Consider the following 20,344-nt stretch of genomic DNA (forward strand, 5'->3'; position numbering starts at 1 on the left):
ATTCGTGGTTGCATGGAATGACATTTTCAATGATTTGCATACGTGTATGCAGGCTTGCATAATGAGTCTGAAAATAAGGAGGACAAGAACAAAGCCCAAACCTCCTGTTAGAAAACAGTTTAAATGTTTCCTCTGGGGCGAAAACCAGCAAACTAGATGGACTGGAATTTCCTCATCTTTCATTTCCTCTCTGGTAGAGGTGCTAAGGACCAATGAAAGATTTTAATCCCAGCATTTAGCTCTGTAGAGAGAAGTGGGCACTAAAGACCTGGATAAAGAAAGCCTGAATAATTTAGATATTACTGGAAAAATATGCGCAAGTCTGAAAAGGATACCTTGCAGAGTGGGGATAACTGCCAGGCAACCTAGGGATGGGTGGCAGAAAAATCTAATGGATTAGAACCCACCCAACCTGGGCCTTGATGAAGAGCTGTGTGTGGAGCGGCATGGTCTAGTGGAAAGAGCACAGGCCTGGAGGCCACAGGATCTGTGTTCGAATCCCGGCTCCGCCACCACACTGCTGTGCGACCTGTCGCTTCACTCCTTGGTGCCTTGGTCCTTCCGTATTCTGTAAAATGTGGTTTCTATCCCTCTTCTCCAGGATTCGAACCCACCGGCCCCTGACGCCCAAGCCCGTGGTCTTTCCACTAAGTCATTATTATTATTATTACCATTTATTAGTAAGTCTTTGGGATTCTGGCTTGCTCCACGCTAAAGAGTCAGAACTGGCGAGGGCATAAAAGAGCCCAGGAATTCCTGGTCTTGATGGCAAGGGCAAACCCGGGGCTTCTGAGACAGCTGAGAGCTCACTGAGCTTTCAATCTGTCAGTAAGGAACCCTACATTGTTGTGAGGAATTCCTCTTTGGCTCCTCTGCGAGTTGGGATGGGAGAGACCTGGGACTCTTGGGATGAGTAAAACCCGTTGGGTCCTACCCTCTGCAGAATAAAGGCAAGTCTCAGCTTTATGGGACCAAGCACAGTCCTCTAGTGATGTGCTAGACAGCTGTGAATCATCAGGAACAACCCGGGAGAACCACAGAATCGTTAGACCTTAGGAGGTCTGTTGGCTCACGGGCTGTCAATCACATTTATTGAGCGCTTACTGTGTGCACAGCACTGTAATACGTGCTCGGGAGAGTACGATGTAATAGACGTTCCCTGCCCACGACGAATTTACAGTCTACAGGGGGAGAAGGTTAGAGGTTAGACAGCTACAAAAGACTGTGGGACTCTCACCCTTTCCATTTTCCCTGTCAGTTTCCAGCCAGGGATGGGAGTCAAAGCCAGGGCCAAGTCCAGAGGTGTTATGGCTAAGCTCCTTCTTCAGAAACTGAGCCAAATGCAAAACTCCACCATATATGCATGGAGCTCTGGCAGCTGCAGGTTGTTTAAAATATACCTCTTCTCCTTCACATACATCTCACAAAAATGCCAAAAATAAAACAATGAGAAAATCATCTCAAAAACACGCTCCGCTTTATTAGATCAGCTAAAGAGATAACCTGGAACTTGAGGGTAAAAGTTAATCTCAAAAACCCAAGTCTACGCTCAGATATTAACGACAGGACGTGTGACTTGCAATGAGAACTGATAATCTCATTCTTTTATGACGCTTTATGTTCCATCCCGTCAGCGATGAATATCAACCTAGAGATTTTTTTTCCTCTACACTTGTGGCCTTTTATCTTCACACTGGCACCAGAGAAATGTGCTGGACCCGTTGAACTGTGAAAAGACCTTAAGGGTTGGATGCCAGCAAGGGGCGATCAATGGCAGAGACAATGTTCCCTGAATTCAGAACGGACTCCTGTTAACAACTTAATCAAGCTGAACCCTTGCCAAGGGAAAGCAGCACCAAAACAAACAAATTGATGAGGAGGGTGCAGGGCATTATTTGAAATTTCCAGACACAAGACGTAGTTTTAAGTGAAAAAAAGACCAACTCACGGGAGTGGGAAAGAAGCACAAAAACAGCAATCGCCAAGGCCACAAAGGTGAGCTCCTTCCTATAACCTCTCCACCATTTTCTAATTGCATCCAAGATGACTTTTAATCAGCTGAGCTGAGGTGGTGCAAAAATATGTGAAAAGTGGCAATAGCCGGATGGAAATGGTAGCGGGCCTCAAAAATGAACTATTCCACCATTTCCCCAAACCCTGACTTCAGGAGAACTGAAAACTTTCCCTGAGATCCATCGGCTCACTAGCATTTGGGTCATGATTGTTGTTAACGAGGGCTCTGGGCAACCAATAATATTTACTGAGTGCCTAGTTTATGCGGAACACTATTCAAGTACTTGGTGCAGTGTTCTGCACATAGTAAGTGCTCAATAAATATGATTGAATGAATGAATGGACTAAGGACTTGGGAGAGAACACGGAGTTAGATAGAATCTCTGCCCTCAAATAGAAGCAGCGATGCCTAGTGGATGGTGCACGCCTGGGAGTCAGAAGGACCTGAGTTCTAATCCCAGCTCCGCCACTTGCCTGCTGTGTGACCTCGGGCAAGTCGCCTAACTTCTCTGGGTCTCGGTTACCTCATCTGTAAAACGGGAATTAAGACAGTGAGTCCTACATGGGACATGGACTGTGTCCCACCTGAGTAGCCTGTATCACTGCTTAGTACAGTGCTTAGCACACAGTAAGTTCTTAACTAATACAATTAAAAAGAAAAGCTTACCACCTAATGGAAGAGACAGGCATCAAATAATTGAAGATGGGATATGGAAAGAACCACAGTCACTCTGATTTTTGCAGAACGCCTGTTTTATAAATCAAGTAATGTCACGTGGGCTGGGGAAGTTATCTCTGTAACTGCGAAACCAGCATGGAAAACATCTGCCCTCAGGCCGAAAACAATTTGTCACAGCTCAAAAAACTAAAAGACGCAACATTTCAGAGACCCATGAACTGCTACAGTGGAACCCTGAGCCCCCCCATTACGAGGAGATCTCTTAGCAGTCAGAAGGAGAATGCTTGTTTCTGCCTCTGACTTGTTTTCTCTCCCGGCATTTCTTTCTTTCCCTATCTCTTTCGGCTCCTATCTGAGGATGCCGCTCTGGACGTCAAGAACAGCCTTTTCTCCTTCCTCAGGTTTCTCTGGAAATTAAATGGATCACGGATGCAAAAGCCAAATTCAACTCTCTTATCCTTTGGTACAGAGCACGACGCTCAGCTCCTGTCCCTAAGTAATACGATGGATATTCTGATATAAAGCGATTGGGTGCTAGGGTGGTAACAGCATATCTCATAATAAGGAAGGTAAATTATTTGAGAAAGAGAAGCAAAAGATTCAGTCTCCCATCACAGAGTCTGAGAGTCAACCCTAAAAGAAAGTTACAAGATCAAGGCCAAGGGAGCCCTGCCTGTGGCTACTTGTTGCCACTGTCAGAGACAAATTGCCGGACGGAATGTACAAACGGTCTGATCCGGTAATGACATTTTTTAGGACACGCCTACTCGTTATTTTTCAGCCCAGAAAAGCAGCCACTGAGGAAGTAAGGGTAGAGGTGTGGGGTGGGAGAAAAGAAGGCTCTTTTGGGGATTACTGCAGGCAGATTGGAATCAGTGGGGGATCATAGGCTTTAGCCAAAATAGCTGGTGGATAACCCAGCCTTGTCCTTCTGTGTGGAAAATAAATCAAGAAACAGAAAGAGCACTGGGATGGAAATCAGAGAATTAGGGTTCTAAACTGCCACTTGCCTGCTGGGTGAAACTGGGCAAGTCACTTAACTTCTTGTACCTTACTTTCCTGTAAAATGGGAATTAAATAGCTGTTCTCCCTTTCACTCAGACCACGCTCCCCATGTGGGACAGGGACTGGGTCCAACCTGATTATCCTGTGACTACCTTAGTGCTTAGTAAAGTGCCTGGTGCAAAGTGAGTGCTTAGCAAACACCACAATTAAAATGTATCAGAGTGACCGCCTAACTCCTTCTCAGCTAAACGGCCTTTGTAATCAGAGGCTCAAGAAAGAAAATTTACTGAGCAGGGATATTCCTGAGTTGATGCAACATGGTTCTCTACTAGGCAATGAAGTTACCGCCCATTTTAGTTCAGGCACATACAAAAACGAATGGTCATTTCCTTTCTAATATATCAGATACAGATAAGAACCTTGCTTAGAGAGCTGAGAAATTTCCACTCTAAAAATGAGCAGTTGGAAATGTTAAATTAGGGAATTAAAAATGAGAAAAAAAAAAACCAACCTCAGAAGCACCAGCACACTAATTATACAATTTGTTCTCCAATAAAACACAAAGCAGATTTGGGGGCTAGTGGAAGTTTCCAAACTAACACTGGTTCATGACTATTATAAGGATCTTCTCTAGAGGCTACAGAACTCACTGCTCTATCAGACCTCAAGTTACCCATGATGAAGCCTAGGTTTTCACTTGTGTTTGCAGCCTTTCTCTTTTCTTCTTTCTCAAGTCTATCCCTCTGCCAATTATCACTAAACAGAAAGGAATCTGTAGCTACATTCCATACCTTGCCTGTGCCTCCATCACCACTGCTGAAATAGCTTAAATGCCAGGTACCATAGCCAAGAAAGCCCAATCACAACTGAGCTGGGGTTTAACACAGAGATATATTAGCACAGGACCACGGGCCAGAAAATCTAGGCCAGAACAAAAATGAAATCCTGCTTCGGGCAGAGCAGGAAATTTTTAAATTGAAAATATGATCCATGGCCCTGCTTATTCAGGATAGTAAGCCTCAATGCCATCAGTTTCATCATCTTTTTTTCCCTATGAACTGGTTAAGCGTCATTACAATTTTCCCTCTCCGACTTCTTTTAAACTATCGGCAGAACCGGTTTAATGACTGTGATGAGATCCCTAGGGAAAATACTATAGTGTCAGAATATGTTGAGGCTAAAATGTATAGAGAATTGGGACTCCTTTATAATCAAGTGGCTAGAAAACTCTTGCCACTGGCCACTAGTCATTGTGTATCTCAGAGTTCCTTTTTGGGATGGGAGGCTTGAATCTAACTGTGGGTAAGAAGCTCTGGATCTCTAGAGGAAATCTGCTGTGGTAATGGGGCAATTTACAACTTCTCACTTGGATCTTACAAAGCTGTAAATGAGTACAACCACATTTTGCACTGTGAAAATGATTGTGTTTCTACTCCTCAGCTGACTTCTGAAAACATCCGAAAGAGCTGCTTCGGATTCTATTTCATTCAGTCAGTCGCATTCATTAAGCGCTTACTGTGTGCAAAGCACTGAACAAAGCACTTGGGAGAGTACGATATAACAATGAACAGACACATTCCCCGCCCACGACGACGAGTCTAGAGGTCGAGCTTACAGTCTATATGTCTAGTGGTGTCAGAGAATAGCCGTTTGGACGTCGGCTTAGCTAAACTCTAAGTCACAATGTTCATTCATTCATTCAATCGTATTTATCGAGTGCTTACCGTGTGCATAGCACTGTACTAAGCACTTAGGAAAGTTTATAATACAGCAATAAAGAGAGACGATCCCTGCCCACAATGAGCTCACAGCCTAGAGGAGGGTTCATCACCTATTCTGGGAATCTAAGAATGACAGACTGTTAGCGTGCAATATATAATGACAAGTGTTGGTGCCATTATGGAGCAGAGCATTAATAGTATTTTTTGGTTGGCCATCGGGACTGGTTAAAAAAAAAAGGTACCCAACAGGGTAACAAACCCGTGATCTTGTATTTTACACGGTACATCTTTACGTCATTATAGCCCCCATTTGGATATTCAGCATCTCCCAGGGCTGCCTTTAAAAGGCACGAGCCTAAGAAAGGCCATTTAACCTTTAGGTGCCTCAGTTCTCTCATCTGTAAAATGACAATTAAGACTGTGAGCGCCTTGTGGGACATGGACTATGTCTGACCTGACTAACTGGTATCTACCCCAGCACTTAGGTAGAGTGTAAACTGTTTAACAAATATCTACATATGTGTGTGTGTACATGCATATATACAAAGGCCACTTGTTTAAATCCATCTAAACTTCAGTAGGCTGACAAAACAGTCTGATTCACCTCCCCAGTTGATTCTATCTGGTCCAAAGATTCATTTGCACAGAGGACTAAAAGTCCACCTCCGTGGTCACTGTAAACTCTTCTGCTGGACCGGAAGCTCCTTGAGGGCAGGGATCATGTCTACGAACTCTACTGCATTATACTCTCCCAAGGACTCAGCATGGTGCTCTGCTCACAGTGAATGCTCAATAAATACCATTAACAGATGGACTCAGCCAGTCACAATCCTGTCAGCGATCCATACTCACGGCTGCTCTTAGATGCTACGGTATTCTAACCGTGGCGGACCCGGAGCTAGGTAGAAGCCATCCCGAGCACCTTCAAGGCCCTTCTCCCTCTCAAACACCTCTCTCCACTCCTCCCCTATTCTCCCCTAAACCGGCATGAGGAGTCTGAGAATAATCTCGGGAAGTGCCTGCCCTTGATTTAAAACACTTTCTGGGCTTCCTGGTATGCTTGGCACTTCCCTCCAATAGTCCATTTGGGATCCATTGGCATGAATTTATCAAACCCCCTCTTGAGCCTATTTATATATCTGCCTACACAACTTGCTGTGGTAACAAATTCCAGGCTTATACCCACCCTCTCTGCTCCCACTGCATGAAAGCGCTTCTGCTTATTTTAAATCTACCACTTTCAAGCTTCAGTAAGTTGCCCTCTTGTCCCGGTATTCTGTGATTTGGTGAACATTCTGGGTTAGCTCGCTTCAAATCCGTTAAGTGTTAGAGACTTCTATCACGTTGCTCTCAGCCTTCATCTTTCCAAGCTGAAATGGCCCAATTTCTTCGGGCAATCTTGTTGGAAAACGGAAATAGTGTTTATGTTTCTATGAACTTGCTTTGCGTTTCAACAAAATCTGTCCTATAGTTGGGGGTTCGACAATTTATTTTTTAAACTAATCATGGCTAAGTACCACTTCTGGAAACCCGAATTACAATCGCGTGCTAGGGCATGAGAAGCAAGAAATTGTTCCTGAGAGGTTCACTGCACAAATACGACAAATAAAAAAATAGCTATTATGGAAACTTTGAAATAAATGAAAAAAATCTTTCCTTCAGTTGATAAAATCCTGTCGGTAACACACACTTCTTTCTCCAATGGGTCATATTAAAAAAAAAAAGTGGAAATAGTTCCCATCCCCTCCTGCCTCTCTGCCTCCTATTTCTCCAGACCAAGTCCAGGTATTATTATTTTATCTGAGAAGCAGATTTCACATAATCTCTCAGAAGCCAGCAGTTTAAGGCACAGTTGCATAACCCTCCAGGACGCAGAAGTGTTTACTTCCAGAGCCTAGTGTCTGTCCCAATCCTGACATTTTGAAGAAGATGTGAATTTGAACCTCGATTTTGGGACTAATGTTCCAGGGTGCTTAGTGAGGAGGCTCCCTAGGGTGCAACATTCTCCCAAAAAACGGAACTACAGAGCAATAAGAGAACACAGGAAGATCAAGAAATCTTTCGGTTGCCTTTGTATGTTTTTTACTTTCCAACGCTGTTGACTACCTGTCCAGCCCTAAGCTCAATCCTGTTTACCTCAGCAGGAGATGGATGGTTAAAGGGATTTTGGGAAGGTGCAGCTTAGTCTGACCCTGTAATCGATTAAATCAATGGCATTTATTGAGTGCTTTACGGAGTTAAGAAGGCTGGAATAAGCACTAAGAAGAGTACGACGAGAAGCAGCATGGCCTAGCGGATACGGCTCAGGCCTGGGAGTCAAAAGGACCTGGTTCTTATCTCGGCTCTGTCACGTCTGCTGTGTGACCTGGGGCAAGTCACTTCACTTCTAGGTGCCTCAGGGTGCCTCATTGGTAAAATGAGGGTTACGTCTGTGAGCCTCACGTGGGAGAGGTTCTGCGTCCAACCCGATCATCTTGTATCTGTCCCAGCTCCGAATACAGTGCTTGGCACTTAAATGTTATTATTATTACCATTACTACAATACAACCGAGTTCATAGATACGATCCCCCTAAGCCTGGGACCCAAGAGCCAATTAGTTCTGGGTGTTTTGCTCCCGATAACCTCTCCAGTAGTAATGATAGTGTTTAACCATTTCTGGGGTCCAGAGCACCGTACTAAACACGGGGAGAGAATACCCAGTTGGGCATTAGAAAAAAATCCCAGTTCCTCAGGGGGCTCACAACCATCAGGCTCTTCTCACCTACCTCTCCCTCTTCCCACTCTCCTGCTTCCTCCTATTTCTACAATGGCTATAGACAACTGCTCACTTGGGGGCCGATTTCAAAGAGGACATGAGGAGGAAATTGAGAAGATATTTCCTAGTTGACCCCTCTGGGGCGACAACTGTCCCTTGAGTAGGCTTCCCTAAAAGACCTACACATTAATGGATTGGGACATTACAGGTCGTGAGCCTCTCGAGGAAAAAGGTCTGTGTCTAATTCCCACCTGAATACCCTTTCCCAAAGCTTAATATAGTGCTCTGCACACAGTAACTGCACGTTTTTATGGTATTTGCTGAGTGGTCATTACGTGCCGGGCACTCTACTAAGCGCTGGGGTAGATCTAAGGTAATCAGGTTGGATACAGGCCCTGTAGCACAAAGGTTCACGTCTTAATCGCCATTTTACAGATGAGGTGACTAAGGCATGGAAAAGTTTAGTCACTTGCCCAAGGGCCCAGAGCAGACTCTTAATAAATACTACTGCTGCGATCATTATTATTATTATCATTAATGGAGGCTTTACAGCTAAGGATACATTAAGAGGAGAAGAGAGGAATATCAAAACCAGAATCTTTATTCTGAAATAAAGCTCAGAGGTTAAGGTTTGCCCTGAGGGCTAGAAAACAAATTTCCTTAGAGATCACCACCTTTTAATGAAGTTTGAATACAGAACTGAGTTTTCTACTTACCCAGTTAATCTGCTTTTAGCTCACATCTAGCGAGCTGGAAAGAAGGCTTTACTTTTGAATCACCCACATACACTTTCATTTTCCTGTCTGTCGTATCTCAAGGCCCTGGGTCAAAAAGCCCTCATTCAATCTCCGCCGTTAGGTCCTGTGGGCCCGGCTCTCTTGCCCGGCCTTGTGGGAGCCAAGCAGGACATCGCGGCGTTGTCACTTCCATTTCAAGAAATGCAGAGGGAATGACTCAAGTTAATTCCTCAGGCTCTGCTACTCAGACTGGGCCTGTCACTGCTGTTGCTTGAGCTGTGCTGGAAACTGTGCCTTTGTGCCTCTGGAAATATTATCCTTTCAAAAGGGCAGAGGCTACTTTGTCATTTAGGAGAGCGGGAAGGTGCTGAAATGAATTTGGGTCCACAGTTCTGAGCAAGGACGATCCAAAGCGGTCTACTGAAAATCCCTGACTGACGAGCAAAGATACAGAATCCCCTGTTGCGAATGTAGCCGTCTCAGGCTGTGGCAAACAGGGATGAATTACCCTCGGAGAGAGAAAGAGGCAGATTCCTCAGAACTGGGCTCCCAAGTGTTTCTTCCAGCCACGTTTCCATCCGAAAGATGTCAAGAATCCAATAAACCGAAGGTCCAGAACAAAGAAAACCTGAGTTTGAAGAGTTCGTTTACGGAAACATCCTTCCCTCAGAAACAAAATCAGGTAAATGTGGGACAGTTCTGACTGCAGTGGGCTCAATGTGCCCAAGCAGAGAAGAAAAGTATGAAAGCAGCTTCTGTCATCAAAAATTCAAAAGAACCACATCAACTATATCTAGAAACATTGCATTCGAATTACCTACGGAAACAAATTCTTCTCCAAGAGTGGAAAAGGTTTCTCTTTAGTTCCAGGCTGTCATCTCATTTGAGACATGTTAATGCTGCTAACTTACTGTGAAATAAAGCAAATTTCCTTGAGCGCCAAAGTCAAAACACAAATTCCACATGTAATATTTGTGAAGATTAAACATCTCCGATTAGGCCCAGGTGCTCCTCCTTCCTATATTTCTATTTCACCCACCCCAGAATATAATTTTATACCACTGTTATTCATTAAAAACTTTATGCACAAATGGACTATCGATTTAGCAGTCAAACGGCATATGCACCATTTTTGAAGATAAAGGATATTTAATACTGACTCTGGATAGTCTTTACATCTTATATTGTAGAGGAACTGTCACATGAGTTATCATCTCAGATTCGTTCTCTTAAGTACCGTGGCCGGCATGGAAAAATCTGACACGGAACATTATGCCTTTGCTCAAGGGACTCGGATCTTTGCTAACTGCCAGGAAGAAATCGTGACCATTCAGCCACAGCGTAATGAGACACGGGACGAAAAATAACATATGCTATTGGGCCCCTGTCCTAGGAAATCACTTTAGCCGAACGCCCTCCGATCGGCACAAGCCAAATTCTCTGCAGTACTGAATGTGCCAGAGAAAAATGATTACTCTACATAGCCTGGATGTGTTTACAATTGTACATGCACATCTGAGACTTAGCATTTCTTGGCATTATCATTTATGGAGTGTAATAAACTGAAATTGAGACACAGAACATTTCCTCCTGAATTTTCCAACATGATGTGAAGACAGAAAATATTTTCAGAGTTAATTGCTGCCAGGTTGAATATTCAGACTCTTGGGCACACAGCCTTAAGAAGATGAAGCTTAAAACTACATCAAATTTGACATGAAGAGCGACCAGACTATTGCTCTCAATGGGCTGAGAAGCGAACCAGGGAGACAAAATAAAAGCCACGTAACCTAGCACCAGTGATTACGATACTTACCCGCTTTCTCTCCTATTGAACCGCAAGTTGTCACATCGGAGACGGGAAGTGTGTGAGGGGAAAATGACAGGCAACCGAGAAGAAAATACGTTAGCACAACCTTAATTCCATTCTGAGGAAATGGAATAGAAAGCACTTCAATTAATGACTTTGAAGAGCAACTGTACTTGAATTACATTTCAACATTACGCTTGGGATTCTGGTTAAAATACAAATTCTTACCGCTGCTTGTTTCTTCCTGGCATCTCTCTTAGATAACCTTTCTTTCAGTCGTTTCTCCTGGTGGGGGAAAAATTCACAAAAGTTTAGTCAACTATTATTCTGCCTAGGTGTTGAAAAACATAAAAATCACATTCGGCAGGTATTTTAAAACCCTATAGCAATCTCGACACCGGTTATCAGTGGAAAAACAAATAAAAGATGAAGATCGTTTAGATTTTCTCGGAAGGAGGAATTTACAGATAACATTAACACGGGGGAACCTTCTGATTCTCACAAAGGATGCAACGCCATCTACTAGAGGTGAGCCCGTTGCTGGAAACGGACTGTCTCTACCTGTTGCCGAGTTGCGCTTTCCAAACGCTTAGTACAGTGCTCTGCACACAGTAAGCGCTCAATAAGTACAACTGAATGAACGTTGTCCACTGTCCAGACATTTTCTCAGGGCTTGTAATGTCTAGAAAATGCAGGGAATGAAGTGCATTTATTTCTACAAGAACCTTACAGCTATATTAAAAGAGGTCTTTTGGCCTTTACACGTTCTTCCAATAATTACAAATATACAGGTTTTCCTCGGCAACCATCGTTTTCCCAGTTCTGCAGTTCTGGGTTCTTGTGTTTAAGCTGCTGCAGACCACTTTGACTACTCTGGAATAGAATTTTCCTTGGCCCTGTATCAGGGATCACTGCACAGGTCACCAACAGTACACAGAAAACAACTCCAAGTGCCTGGAGTTCACTCATACTGAAGGGACAGAAAAGCAACATGGCCTAGTGCACGGACCTGGAAGTCAGAGGACCTTCATGGATGGTATTTATTGAACGCAGAGCACTGTTCTAAGCACTTGGGTTCTAATCCTGGCTCCGCTACCTGCTGTGTGAGCTTGGGCAAGTCACCTAACTTCTCTGCGCCTCGATTCTCTCTTCAGCAAAATGGGGATTTAATACCAGCTCTCCCTCCTACTTAGATTATCTGATTACCTAGCATCTACCCCAGCACTTAGTACACGCTCGGCTTACAGCAAGTGCTTAATAAATACCACAATATTACTATTATTATTATTCTTATTAGGTTGGTACGAGTTCAGTATGAACAAAGACCTTATGAAAAGCCTTTTTAAAATATATCTGAAATACGGAACGCTAATAAGAAACCTGTGCATGTACCAATAATCCTGAAGTAAACCTCTAAGCACAACAGAATGGAGAGAAGTTATCTTACGTAGACGAAGCCAAATAAGAAGGCACGTGAGCAAACGGATTGAAAAATGAAAACTTCCACTGGATGAGACAATAAATACTGGAGGAAAACTATTATATAATTTACCAAAGTAATTCCTCATTCTTCCTGCTGTAAAAGAGATAGTGGAGGAATTGTTTTCGGGAGATTTCATGTTCTCGCTCTTTCCCGATCCCTTCTCTGCTTTTGCAGTGTCGGTTCTGTCTCTGAGGGGGGTTTCAGGTTTTGAATAGACATTAACTAGCTTTTAACAGATAGATCTGACTTCTCCTGCTTTCACTGCCCTCTCACTACAACCCAGCTCAACCGCTTCATTCCTCGGAAGCCAATCCACCCTCTCGGCCAGGTTCTCGTCGGGGTCGCAGCTGATCTCTTGCTCACCCCCTCTTTCCTGCTGAAATACTCATCCCTCAGGAAGTAGATTTCATATCTACCTTCAAACTGTGCAAAATGAAAAATATGCAAAATAACACCCAAATTTAGAGAAGGAAAGACTGAGTGAATCCCTCAGAGTAACTGGAGATGGCCATGGGAGAGCCCAATTTTATTCCACATGGATAGAGAAAATGAGGCGATATTTCCTTTTCAAAACAAGTGTGCCGGTGAAAGGAGATGAAATTTCTTGAAGCTACGGAAGCAGTGGATCCGGAAAAAAATGTGGAGAAGAGGTGAAGGTGACGAGGGCAATGAAGAAGAAACAGAAACAGAGATTTCTGTTTGGTCTCATTTCTTGTTTTATACATCCCTGGTGAATCAACTGTATAGTGGTTCATTTTCATAATTCTATGTAGGTCAAATATTTTTGAATTTGGTTCTGGAGGAGTAGGTGGTGAAAAACGCCGTGTTATAACACAATAAGGGAACAAGTTTTTATCTCTGGTACTGCCATTCTCCAAACGCCTGACTGTACGGAAAGAATAAATCTGAATAAGGAAAATTACATTTACAGAAATGAGGAAATTGAAATTTATAAATCAGGGTACAATACTCCCCTTAGCGATGACAGCAGTCTACAGTGGGTTTTTAACCTATGGTTAGTCCTGAAATTTCCAGAAAAAAATGATGCTACAAAAATATGAATTCTACCATGAAATAAGGGACCCAATGCCCATTCTATGATTCTTGCACATTCTTAAATAATATATTAGAGCAAGAGATTGCCACTTGAAAGTCAGGTAGACAAGCACCTGGGAGAGTACAACAGAACAGACCTGCTAGGCACGTTCTCTATCCACATGGAAATCACAGTCTAGAGCAGGAGACAGACACTAACATAAAAAACACATACGGGTACGAAAGTGCTATGGGGTTACGGGTGATGTATCAAGGGATTAAAGCGTTCCGATGATAATAATAATTATGGTATTTATTAAACGCTTACTATGTGCCAGGCACTGTATTAAGTACTGGGGTAGATACAGGCAAGTTGTTTTGGACACAGTCTCTGTCCCACGTGGGGCTCACAGTCTCAAATCCCATTTTACAGATGAGGTAACTAAGGCCCAGAGAAGAGAAGTGACTTGCCGAGGTCCACACAGCGGACAAATGCGGGAGCCGGGATTAGAACCCATGACCTTCTGACTCTCGGGTCCATGCTCTATCCCCTACGCCATGCTGCTTCCCAACTGTGGTACTTGATAAGTACCAAACTATGTGCCAAGCACAGTTCTAAGCACTGGAGCACACACAAGGTAATCAGGTTGGACACAATCCAAGACACAAGATACACTGAGATAATCCCCTATTAGCAAAATATTTTGAGGGATTGTTTTCCCTTCCTATATAACTTTGAAGACAACCTCCATTTGAGAATTGAAAGGAGATGATTGTCTTTAATCTGCTGTTGCAGCTCCATCTGGGGAAGAAGTCCCAGACTTTGGTCATCATTTCCTGCTCCTAAAACTGCACAGAGGAACCCTCCCAAGGGCCGAACAAACTTAAGGGCCTGCTGCTGGTGGCGATGAAAGAAGAGGCGGCAGAACTTCGATCTTCTTCAGGAATGGAAAGCCAGTGGTTGGGCCTTCACCCTAAAGTACCATTTCCCAATTTTTCACAAGCAACTACCCGCTCCCTGGGTGAGACCAAAAGCAAGGGCCTTCAGAACTGACTCAGAAATGATCGGCTTTCACTTCGTTAACCCAATGTGCGTATCGTTCCATGAATATATGTACGTTCTGGGCAGCGTGGAGGTTTGATGGAGGGGTTCGCGACACACGCTCTCATTTCCCGATGAAAGTTTACAGAAACAGCTGCAGATTTTTGTAATGATGAGCGCTTTTAGGAATAGAGGCTATAGTTTTTAGAGCGAGCTGGATAACATACGGAGACGAAGCTTTATCCTATCTGATTTGGTTGATATATAACCGAGCAAACCGATTTATACCATCGTCTTCTTCAGTTAAGTGAACGTTTGACTATTTCAACTTCTCTATTCTGTACTTGTGGATTACATCACTGGACGTCAGTATTCTTTCAAAGTTCAATGTCATTCTCCTTCCTCTAGAGCTCCCATACCCATTAGCTACTCTTGCCTCTCAAGATGCATGATTGATAAACCAATCTTATTTCATGAAATTATAAAACCCAATTTCAAAAGAGAGGAGCAAATATTTCCGTGGCTATTTCTGAGGGAAGTCCGTCAGGCAATTTATTTCCCTCAGAGAAAACATGGCTCCGCATCTCCAAATTCCCTAACATTACACAAGATTGCAATGGCATTTAAAGTACCATTGTGTGGGATTGTGTAATTATTGTACAGATATATTCTGAATTGCTTCAATGACAAACAGAGCAATTTCAAAAGCGCAAGGAAAACGGAATAATAGCAGAAACTAACATGGAATCTCACTGCTTGACATTGCTATCAATATCGTAGCCAGCGCCTAGCCGCGGCTTTAATGATTTTAGAGTAGGAATTTTGCTGCATGTCGTTTATTAAAAGTGTGGTAAGCATCAAGAGTTTTGGGCAGTGTACGTCCAACTCACAAAGGGGGGCACGTAACAGTCCTTCACGGCCTGGGACCCCGCAAAAGACCGAGAGTTCTGGGGTCCTTGCAATCGCCCGATGCAACCCAACATTGCTACCATTCCCTCGACTCCTGTGTCCCCTTGGGTGATTCACATAGCTCCTCTGTACCTCAGTCGCCTTATCTGTAAAATGGGGTTTCGATACCGGTTCCTACATAGTATGTGAGCCCCATACGGGCCAGAGAACTGATTACAGGGCTTGGCACATAGTAAAAACTAAACAAATGCTACAATTATTATTACTATTTCTAGAGGACCTGGGGACAGAAATCTCATTTTCCTGCAGGGGCGTGGAAAACCGTTCAAAAGCTGGACAGGCTGTTGTGGTTAGTAATCAAAGACTGTGCCTGGTGTGAGGAATGGGAGGTGTGATGACTTCTTCCTCCCAAAACTGTGCTAAATGATTGTATTTTTCCTTGCTACCGCAGTTTGTTGACTTTCATAATGGCCACATTTTCCACGGGGAATGTTCCATGTGTTTACCCCCATAATGACTGTGAGATCCATTAAGAACAAGGACCGTCATTAACAGATAATTGATTCATCTACAAGCCTCCTGTCTTCAAATATGACACTATGATAGTGGAATTTTTTCTTGGTCTTGTACCTTCACGGCTTCGAGGATAACCAAGGACTCAGAAAAGTGCCCCGCACAAAGTATGCGCTCAATAAATATGACTTTTACGGCAATAAGTACGCACAATACAGTGCTCTACACAAAGCTGGCGTTCGATCAAGGGTACTGAGTGTTTACTGGGTGCGGAATAAATCCCAGTACGGAAGATAGCAAGAGAGCTGTTTCCCCAATTTCAGCTCACCAGAAAGCAGTTGCTTGGTGATCCTACTTTCATCAACCCTCTGGACCTAAGGTCCTCTCTGGACTGAAAGCTCCCTGCGGGCAGGAATTGTTTTCTACTCTTTTGTATTGTCCTCTCCCATGTATTTAGTTCAGTGTTCTGCACACAGTAAGTGCTTAATATATATCTGTCCAGGAAAGAAACTGCAGTTCAGTGGAGCAGTTAAAATGTTATTAGTGAAACTACCTTATAATTCAGAGGCAGTCTCTTGGGAAGGGCCAGGTTTCATACGGTGTTCAATATATGTCCAGTTCTAAGTCTGAAACTTGTAACGTAATAGCCCAGTGCTCTGGCTTGTCTTTCTCTTGATTCAATTTTCTAACTTGAAGCATGACCAGCAGCGGGGCTTAGTGGAAAGAGCCCGGGCTTGGGAGTCAGAGGTCGAGGGTTTTAATCCCCCCTTCGCTACTTGTCAGCTGTGTGACTCTGGCCAGTCACTTAACTTCTCTGTGCCTCAGTTTCCTCATCTGTAAAATGGAGGTGAAAACTGAGGCCCATGTGGGACAACGTCATTACCTTGTAGCTACCCCAGTGCTTAGAACAGTGATTGGCACAGAGTAAGTGCTTAACAAATACCATTATCATTATTATTAACTTTGCTCTTCGACTGAGCAGCATAGAGTCGGGGCCTGGAAATCACAAGGATCTGGGTTCTAATCCCAGCTCCGCCACTTGTCTGCCGGGTCATCTTGGGCAAGTCACTTTAATTCTCGGGGCCTCAGTTACCTCACCTATAAATGCCCCATGCGGAACATGGACTGTGTCCCACCTGATTAACTTGAATCTGCCCCAGGGCTTAGTAAAGGGCCTGGCACATAATAAACACTTCACAAATACCTTTTTAAAAAAAATACTGGACAGTGTCCTAGGTAGCAAGACTGAGGGGTAGCATGCAGCAGTATTGCAAATGGAGATCCTTTAACTTCACCAAGATGAGCCTGCCCCTTTACAACTGAATCTCGTGGGCCTGCAACCTGAGAGAGAAGCTTCCTTGCTCTGGAAATTCCCATGAGCCCAAAAAGGGTAAGAAATCATCATCATCATCAGGGGGAGGACCTGATCCCACTCCCCGGTCCCTGAACCAGACACCTGCAGCTTGAAGAGGAGACTGCCAGGGCCCAAACCCATCGGAGTTTCCCAACAGCTCCTGTTCCGGGATGGGAGGGGTGAGAGAGCATCGCTCCCGTGGCCATGGAACCCAAAGCCCTTTTTGGACAATACTGGTCATTGTCCTTGTATTTTCACTGTTTCATCTTTGATCCTCTCTCCTCCTTTATTCTTAAACTGCTAGAGCCTTGAGGGTCAGGGTTTAATTCCCAGCCACGTATTTTCTTCCCAGCACTACGAAGTGTGGATGTTTAATTACCACTTACTACTACTAGTGAGAAAATTTGAGGGTGTTTCATCCATATTCATTCTCCCCTTCTACAATTTAAGCTCCTTGTGGGCAAGAAATGTGTCTATCCTTGTACTCTCCCAAGTGCTTAGTACACTGCTTTGCCCTCAGTAAGCGCTCAGTAAATATGATAAGGAATCACTTGTCAGCGGTGTGACCTTGGACAAGTCACTTCACTTCTCTGGGCCTCAGTTCCCTCATCTGTAAATGAGTCCTCTGTGAGACAGGAACTGTGTCCAAACTGATTATCTTGTATCTACCCCAACGCTTTGAAACGTGTCTGGAAAATAGTGAGTATTTACTATTATTATTATTATTGTTGTTGTTGCTATTGTCCTTGTGATCAAGAGCAGTGACAGACAGGGAATCGTTCGTGGTCTAACTGGAAATATGGGAGAAGATTGGGAGGGCAGAGAAATAACTGTGTGCGCAGAAGGGGAGGGGTTGAGAAAAGGAGGTTCTTTTCTTTTCACAGCACGTTTCTTGTGATGGGTTCTAAGCAGCTCCTTGCATGAACCACTCAGCCTCAAGCCGTTCTGATTTTTCAGAATTCTCCAAGCCCGGGAAAAGCTCCCAGAAGTGTCAGGCTTAGTGCCCAGCACTGATCTGGCTCTCTCTGGCTGGACCACTGGGCTGACCCAGAGAGGGACTGTTTTATGAATGCTCACCGGAACGAAGAAAAGGATGCAAACACACTTGGCCTCAGTCTGCTAACTTGGTATACTTTGGTGGGTGCCCTTGTTCTTTTAAAATTATTGCTGTAGTAAGCCAAGACTGTGATTTCACCAACGGTGATGCTGTCTAGGAAGCTTCACTGAGCCAGCACTGTTCCAGGGTAATGGCAGGACACCGACAGAATTCAGACATTTAGAAACTGAATTTAGAAAATTGGAACATTGACTTTGCTGAGGGTCCGGGTATTCCTAATAAATACACCAAATACTGGAACAAGATGGTCTGGACACTTTGCTCTCCAGCCAGGAATCACGGTCAGTTAAACCACTTACACAGTTTATTATGATTTGGAATGGGATTTAAAGTTTTCTTAAATGTTGCTAAAGCCAGAATGACCCAGATCCCTCCTAGTTACTTCTGTAGCGTGGCTCAGTGGGAAGAGATGGGCTTGGGAGTCAGAGGACGTGGGTTCTAATCTCAGCTCTGCCACTTGGCTGCTGTTTCACCTTGGGCAAGTCACTTCACTTCTCTATGCCTTGGTCACCTCAGCTGTAAAACGGGGATTAAGACTGAGAGTCCCATGTGGGACAGGGACTGTGTCCAACCTGATTACCTTGCATCTACCCTAATGCTTAGAACAGTGCTCGACATATAGTAAGCGCTTAACAAATACCATGATTATTATTATTAACTAAGAATAATGCTCTGAACCAGTTTACAACTTGGCTGTTCAAATATGAGAAAGTGCTTTATAGCACAGCCCTAACGCACACAATTTGGAGTCAGAGAGAAAGATGAAACATTAAAATGAAAAGAGCAAGATGGTAATCTATCATAAATGCATGTTTTCCAAATAACTCATTTTGCAAATTTGTGCACATGTGAGACTTATTGGCGACATTTGCTTGGAGCAGTTTCTCACAGAAATAAAGTCATTTAATAATGACATGAAGGACTTTTAATGTAAGAAAGCAGTGTGGCCTAGTGGAAAGAGTCTGGGAATCAGAGAACCTGGGTTCTGATTCTAGCTCCACCACTTGTCTGCTGTGTGACCCACGGCAAGTAACTTAATTTTTCTCTGCCTCAGTTCCCTCAGCTGACAAATGGGAAGCCAATGCCTACAGTAAGCACTCAATAAATACTACTGACTGGCTATTCACCCTACTGCTTATTCTGAGTCCTGATGTGAGGACCTGATGATGATGGCATTTGTTAAGCGCTTACTATGCGCCAGGCACCGCACCGAGCGCCGGGGTGGATACGAGCAAGTCGAATTGGGCACAGTCCCTGTCCCAAGTGGGGCTCACGGTTTCAATCCCCATTTTACAAAGGAGGTAACTGAGGCACAGAGAAGTGACTTGCCCAAAGTTGCCCAGCAGACAAGTGGCGGAGCCGGGACTAGAACCCATGACCTTCTGACTCCCAGGGCCGTGATCTATTCACTACGCCATGCTGCTTCTCCTATGCTATTGCTATGTTATTAATAGTGAAATTTTCTTCCCATTCCTTGAATCTAGAAATTTTGTATCCCTAGGAAGGAAATATTTTCCAAAATCAGGCAGCAGATAACAACACTACGTTATCTGAATATACCATTTGGTTACAAACCATACGGGGGAGTGGGAGATTGTCAATTAAGGACAGTAAAAACAGAGTCCTATTCTCAATATTCCCCATTAGAAAAATGCTTTCTGTTTCCAAAGGAAATGGGCATCAGATTTACCTGTGAACGTCTGTAAAGGACCCAACTCCAGTGGCTGCCCATCCACCTCTGCATCAGACAGAAAACTCCTCACCACTGGCTTCAAAGTACTCAATCCCCCACCCTCTCCTACACCACCTCGATGCTCTCCTACTACAACCCAGCCCACGTACTTCGCTCCTCTAACACTAGCCTTCTCACCGTTCCTCCATCTCATCTATCTCGCCGCCAGCCCCTCGCCCATGTCCTGTCTCTGGCCTGGCATGCTCTCCCTCCTCAAATCTGACAATTACTTTCCACCATTTCAAAACCTCCAAAAGAGGACACATCTCCCCCAAGAAGCCTTCCCTGACTAAACCCTCCTCTCCTCGTCTCCTACACCCTTCCCACACCTTTCTGGGTTGCCCTGACTTTCTCCCTGAGCTGAAACGGTGTGGCTTGGTGGAAGAAGCACGGGCTTGGGAGTCAGAGGTCGTGAGCTCTAATCCCGGCTCCGTCACT

The 20,344-nt window shown here is 44.1% G+C and overlaps 1 protein-coding gene across 1 annotated transcript in view; it reads right to left on the minus strand.

The window, feature by feature from the left end:
- Positions 1 to 10,868: 10,868 nt before the first annotated feature.
- Positions 10,869 to 20,344, minus strand: part of DDX10 (DEAD-box helicase 10) — a 116,596-nt gene continuing 107,120 nt past the window's right edge. Inside the window, exon 16 of the mRNA XM_029048537.2 lies at positions 10,869 to 11,006. Within this exon, the coding sequence (XP_028904370.1) occupies positions 10,869 to 11,006 (138 nt within the window). The remainder of the gene's footprint in view (positions 11,007 to 20,344) is intronic.

This window comes from Ornithorhynchus anatinus, chromosome 20, assembly GCF_004115215.2.
Source record: "Ornithorhynchus anatinus isolate Pmale09 chromosome 20, mOrnAna1.pri.v4, whole genome shotgun sequence".
Lineage (NCBI taxonomy): Eukaryota > Metazoa > Chordata > Mammalia > Monotremata > Ornithorhynchidae > Ornithorhynchus > Ornithorhynchus anatinus.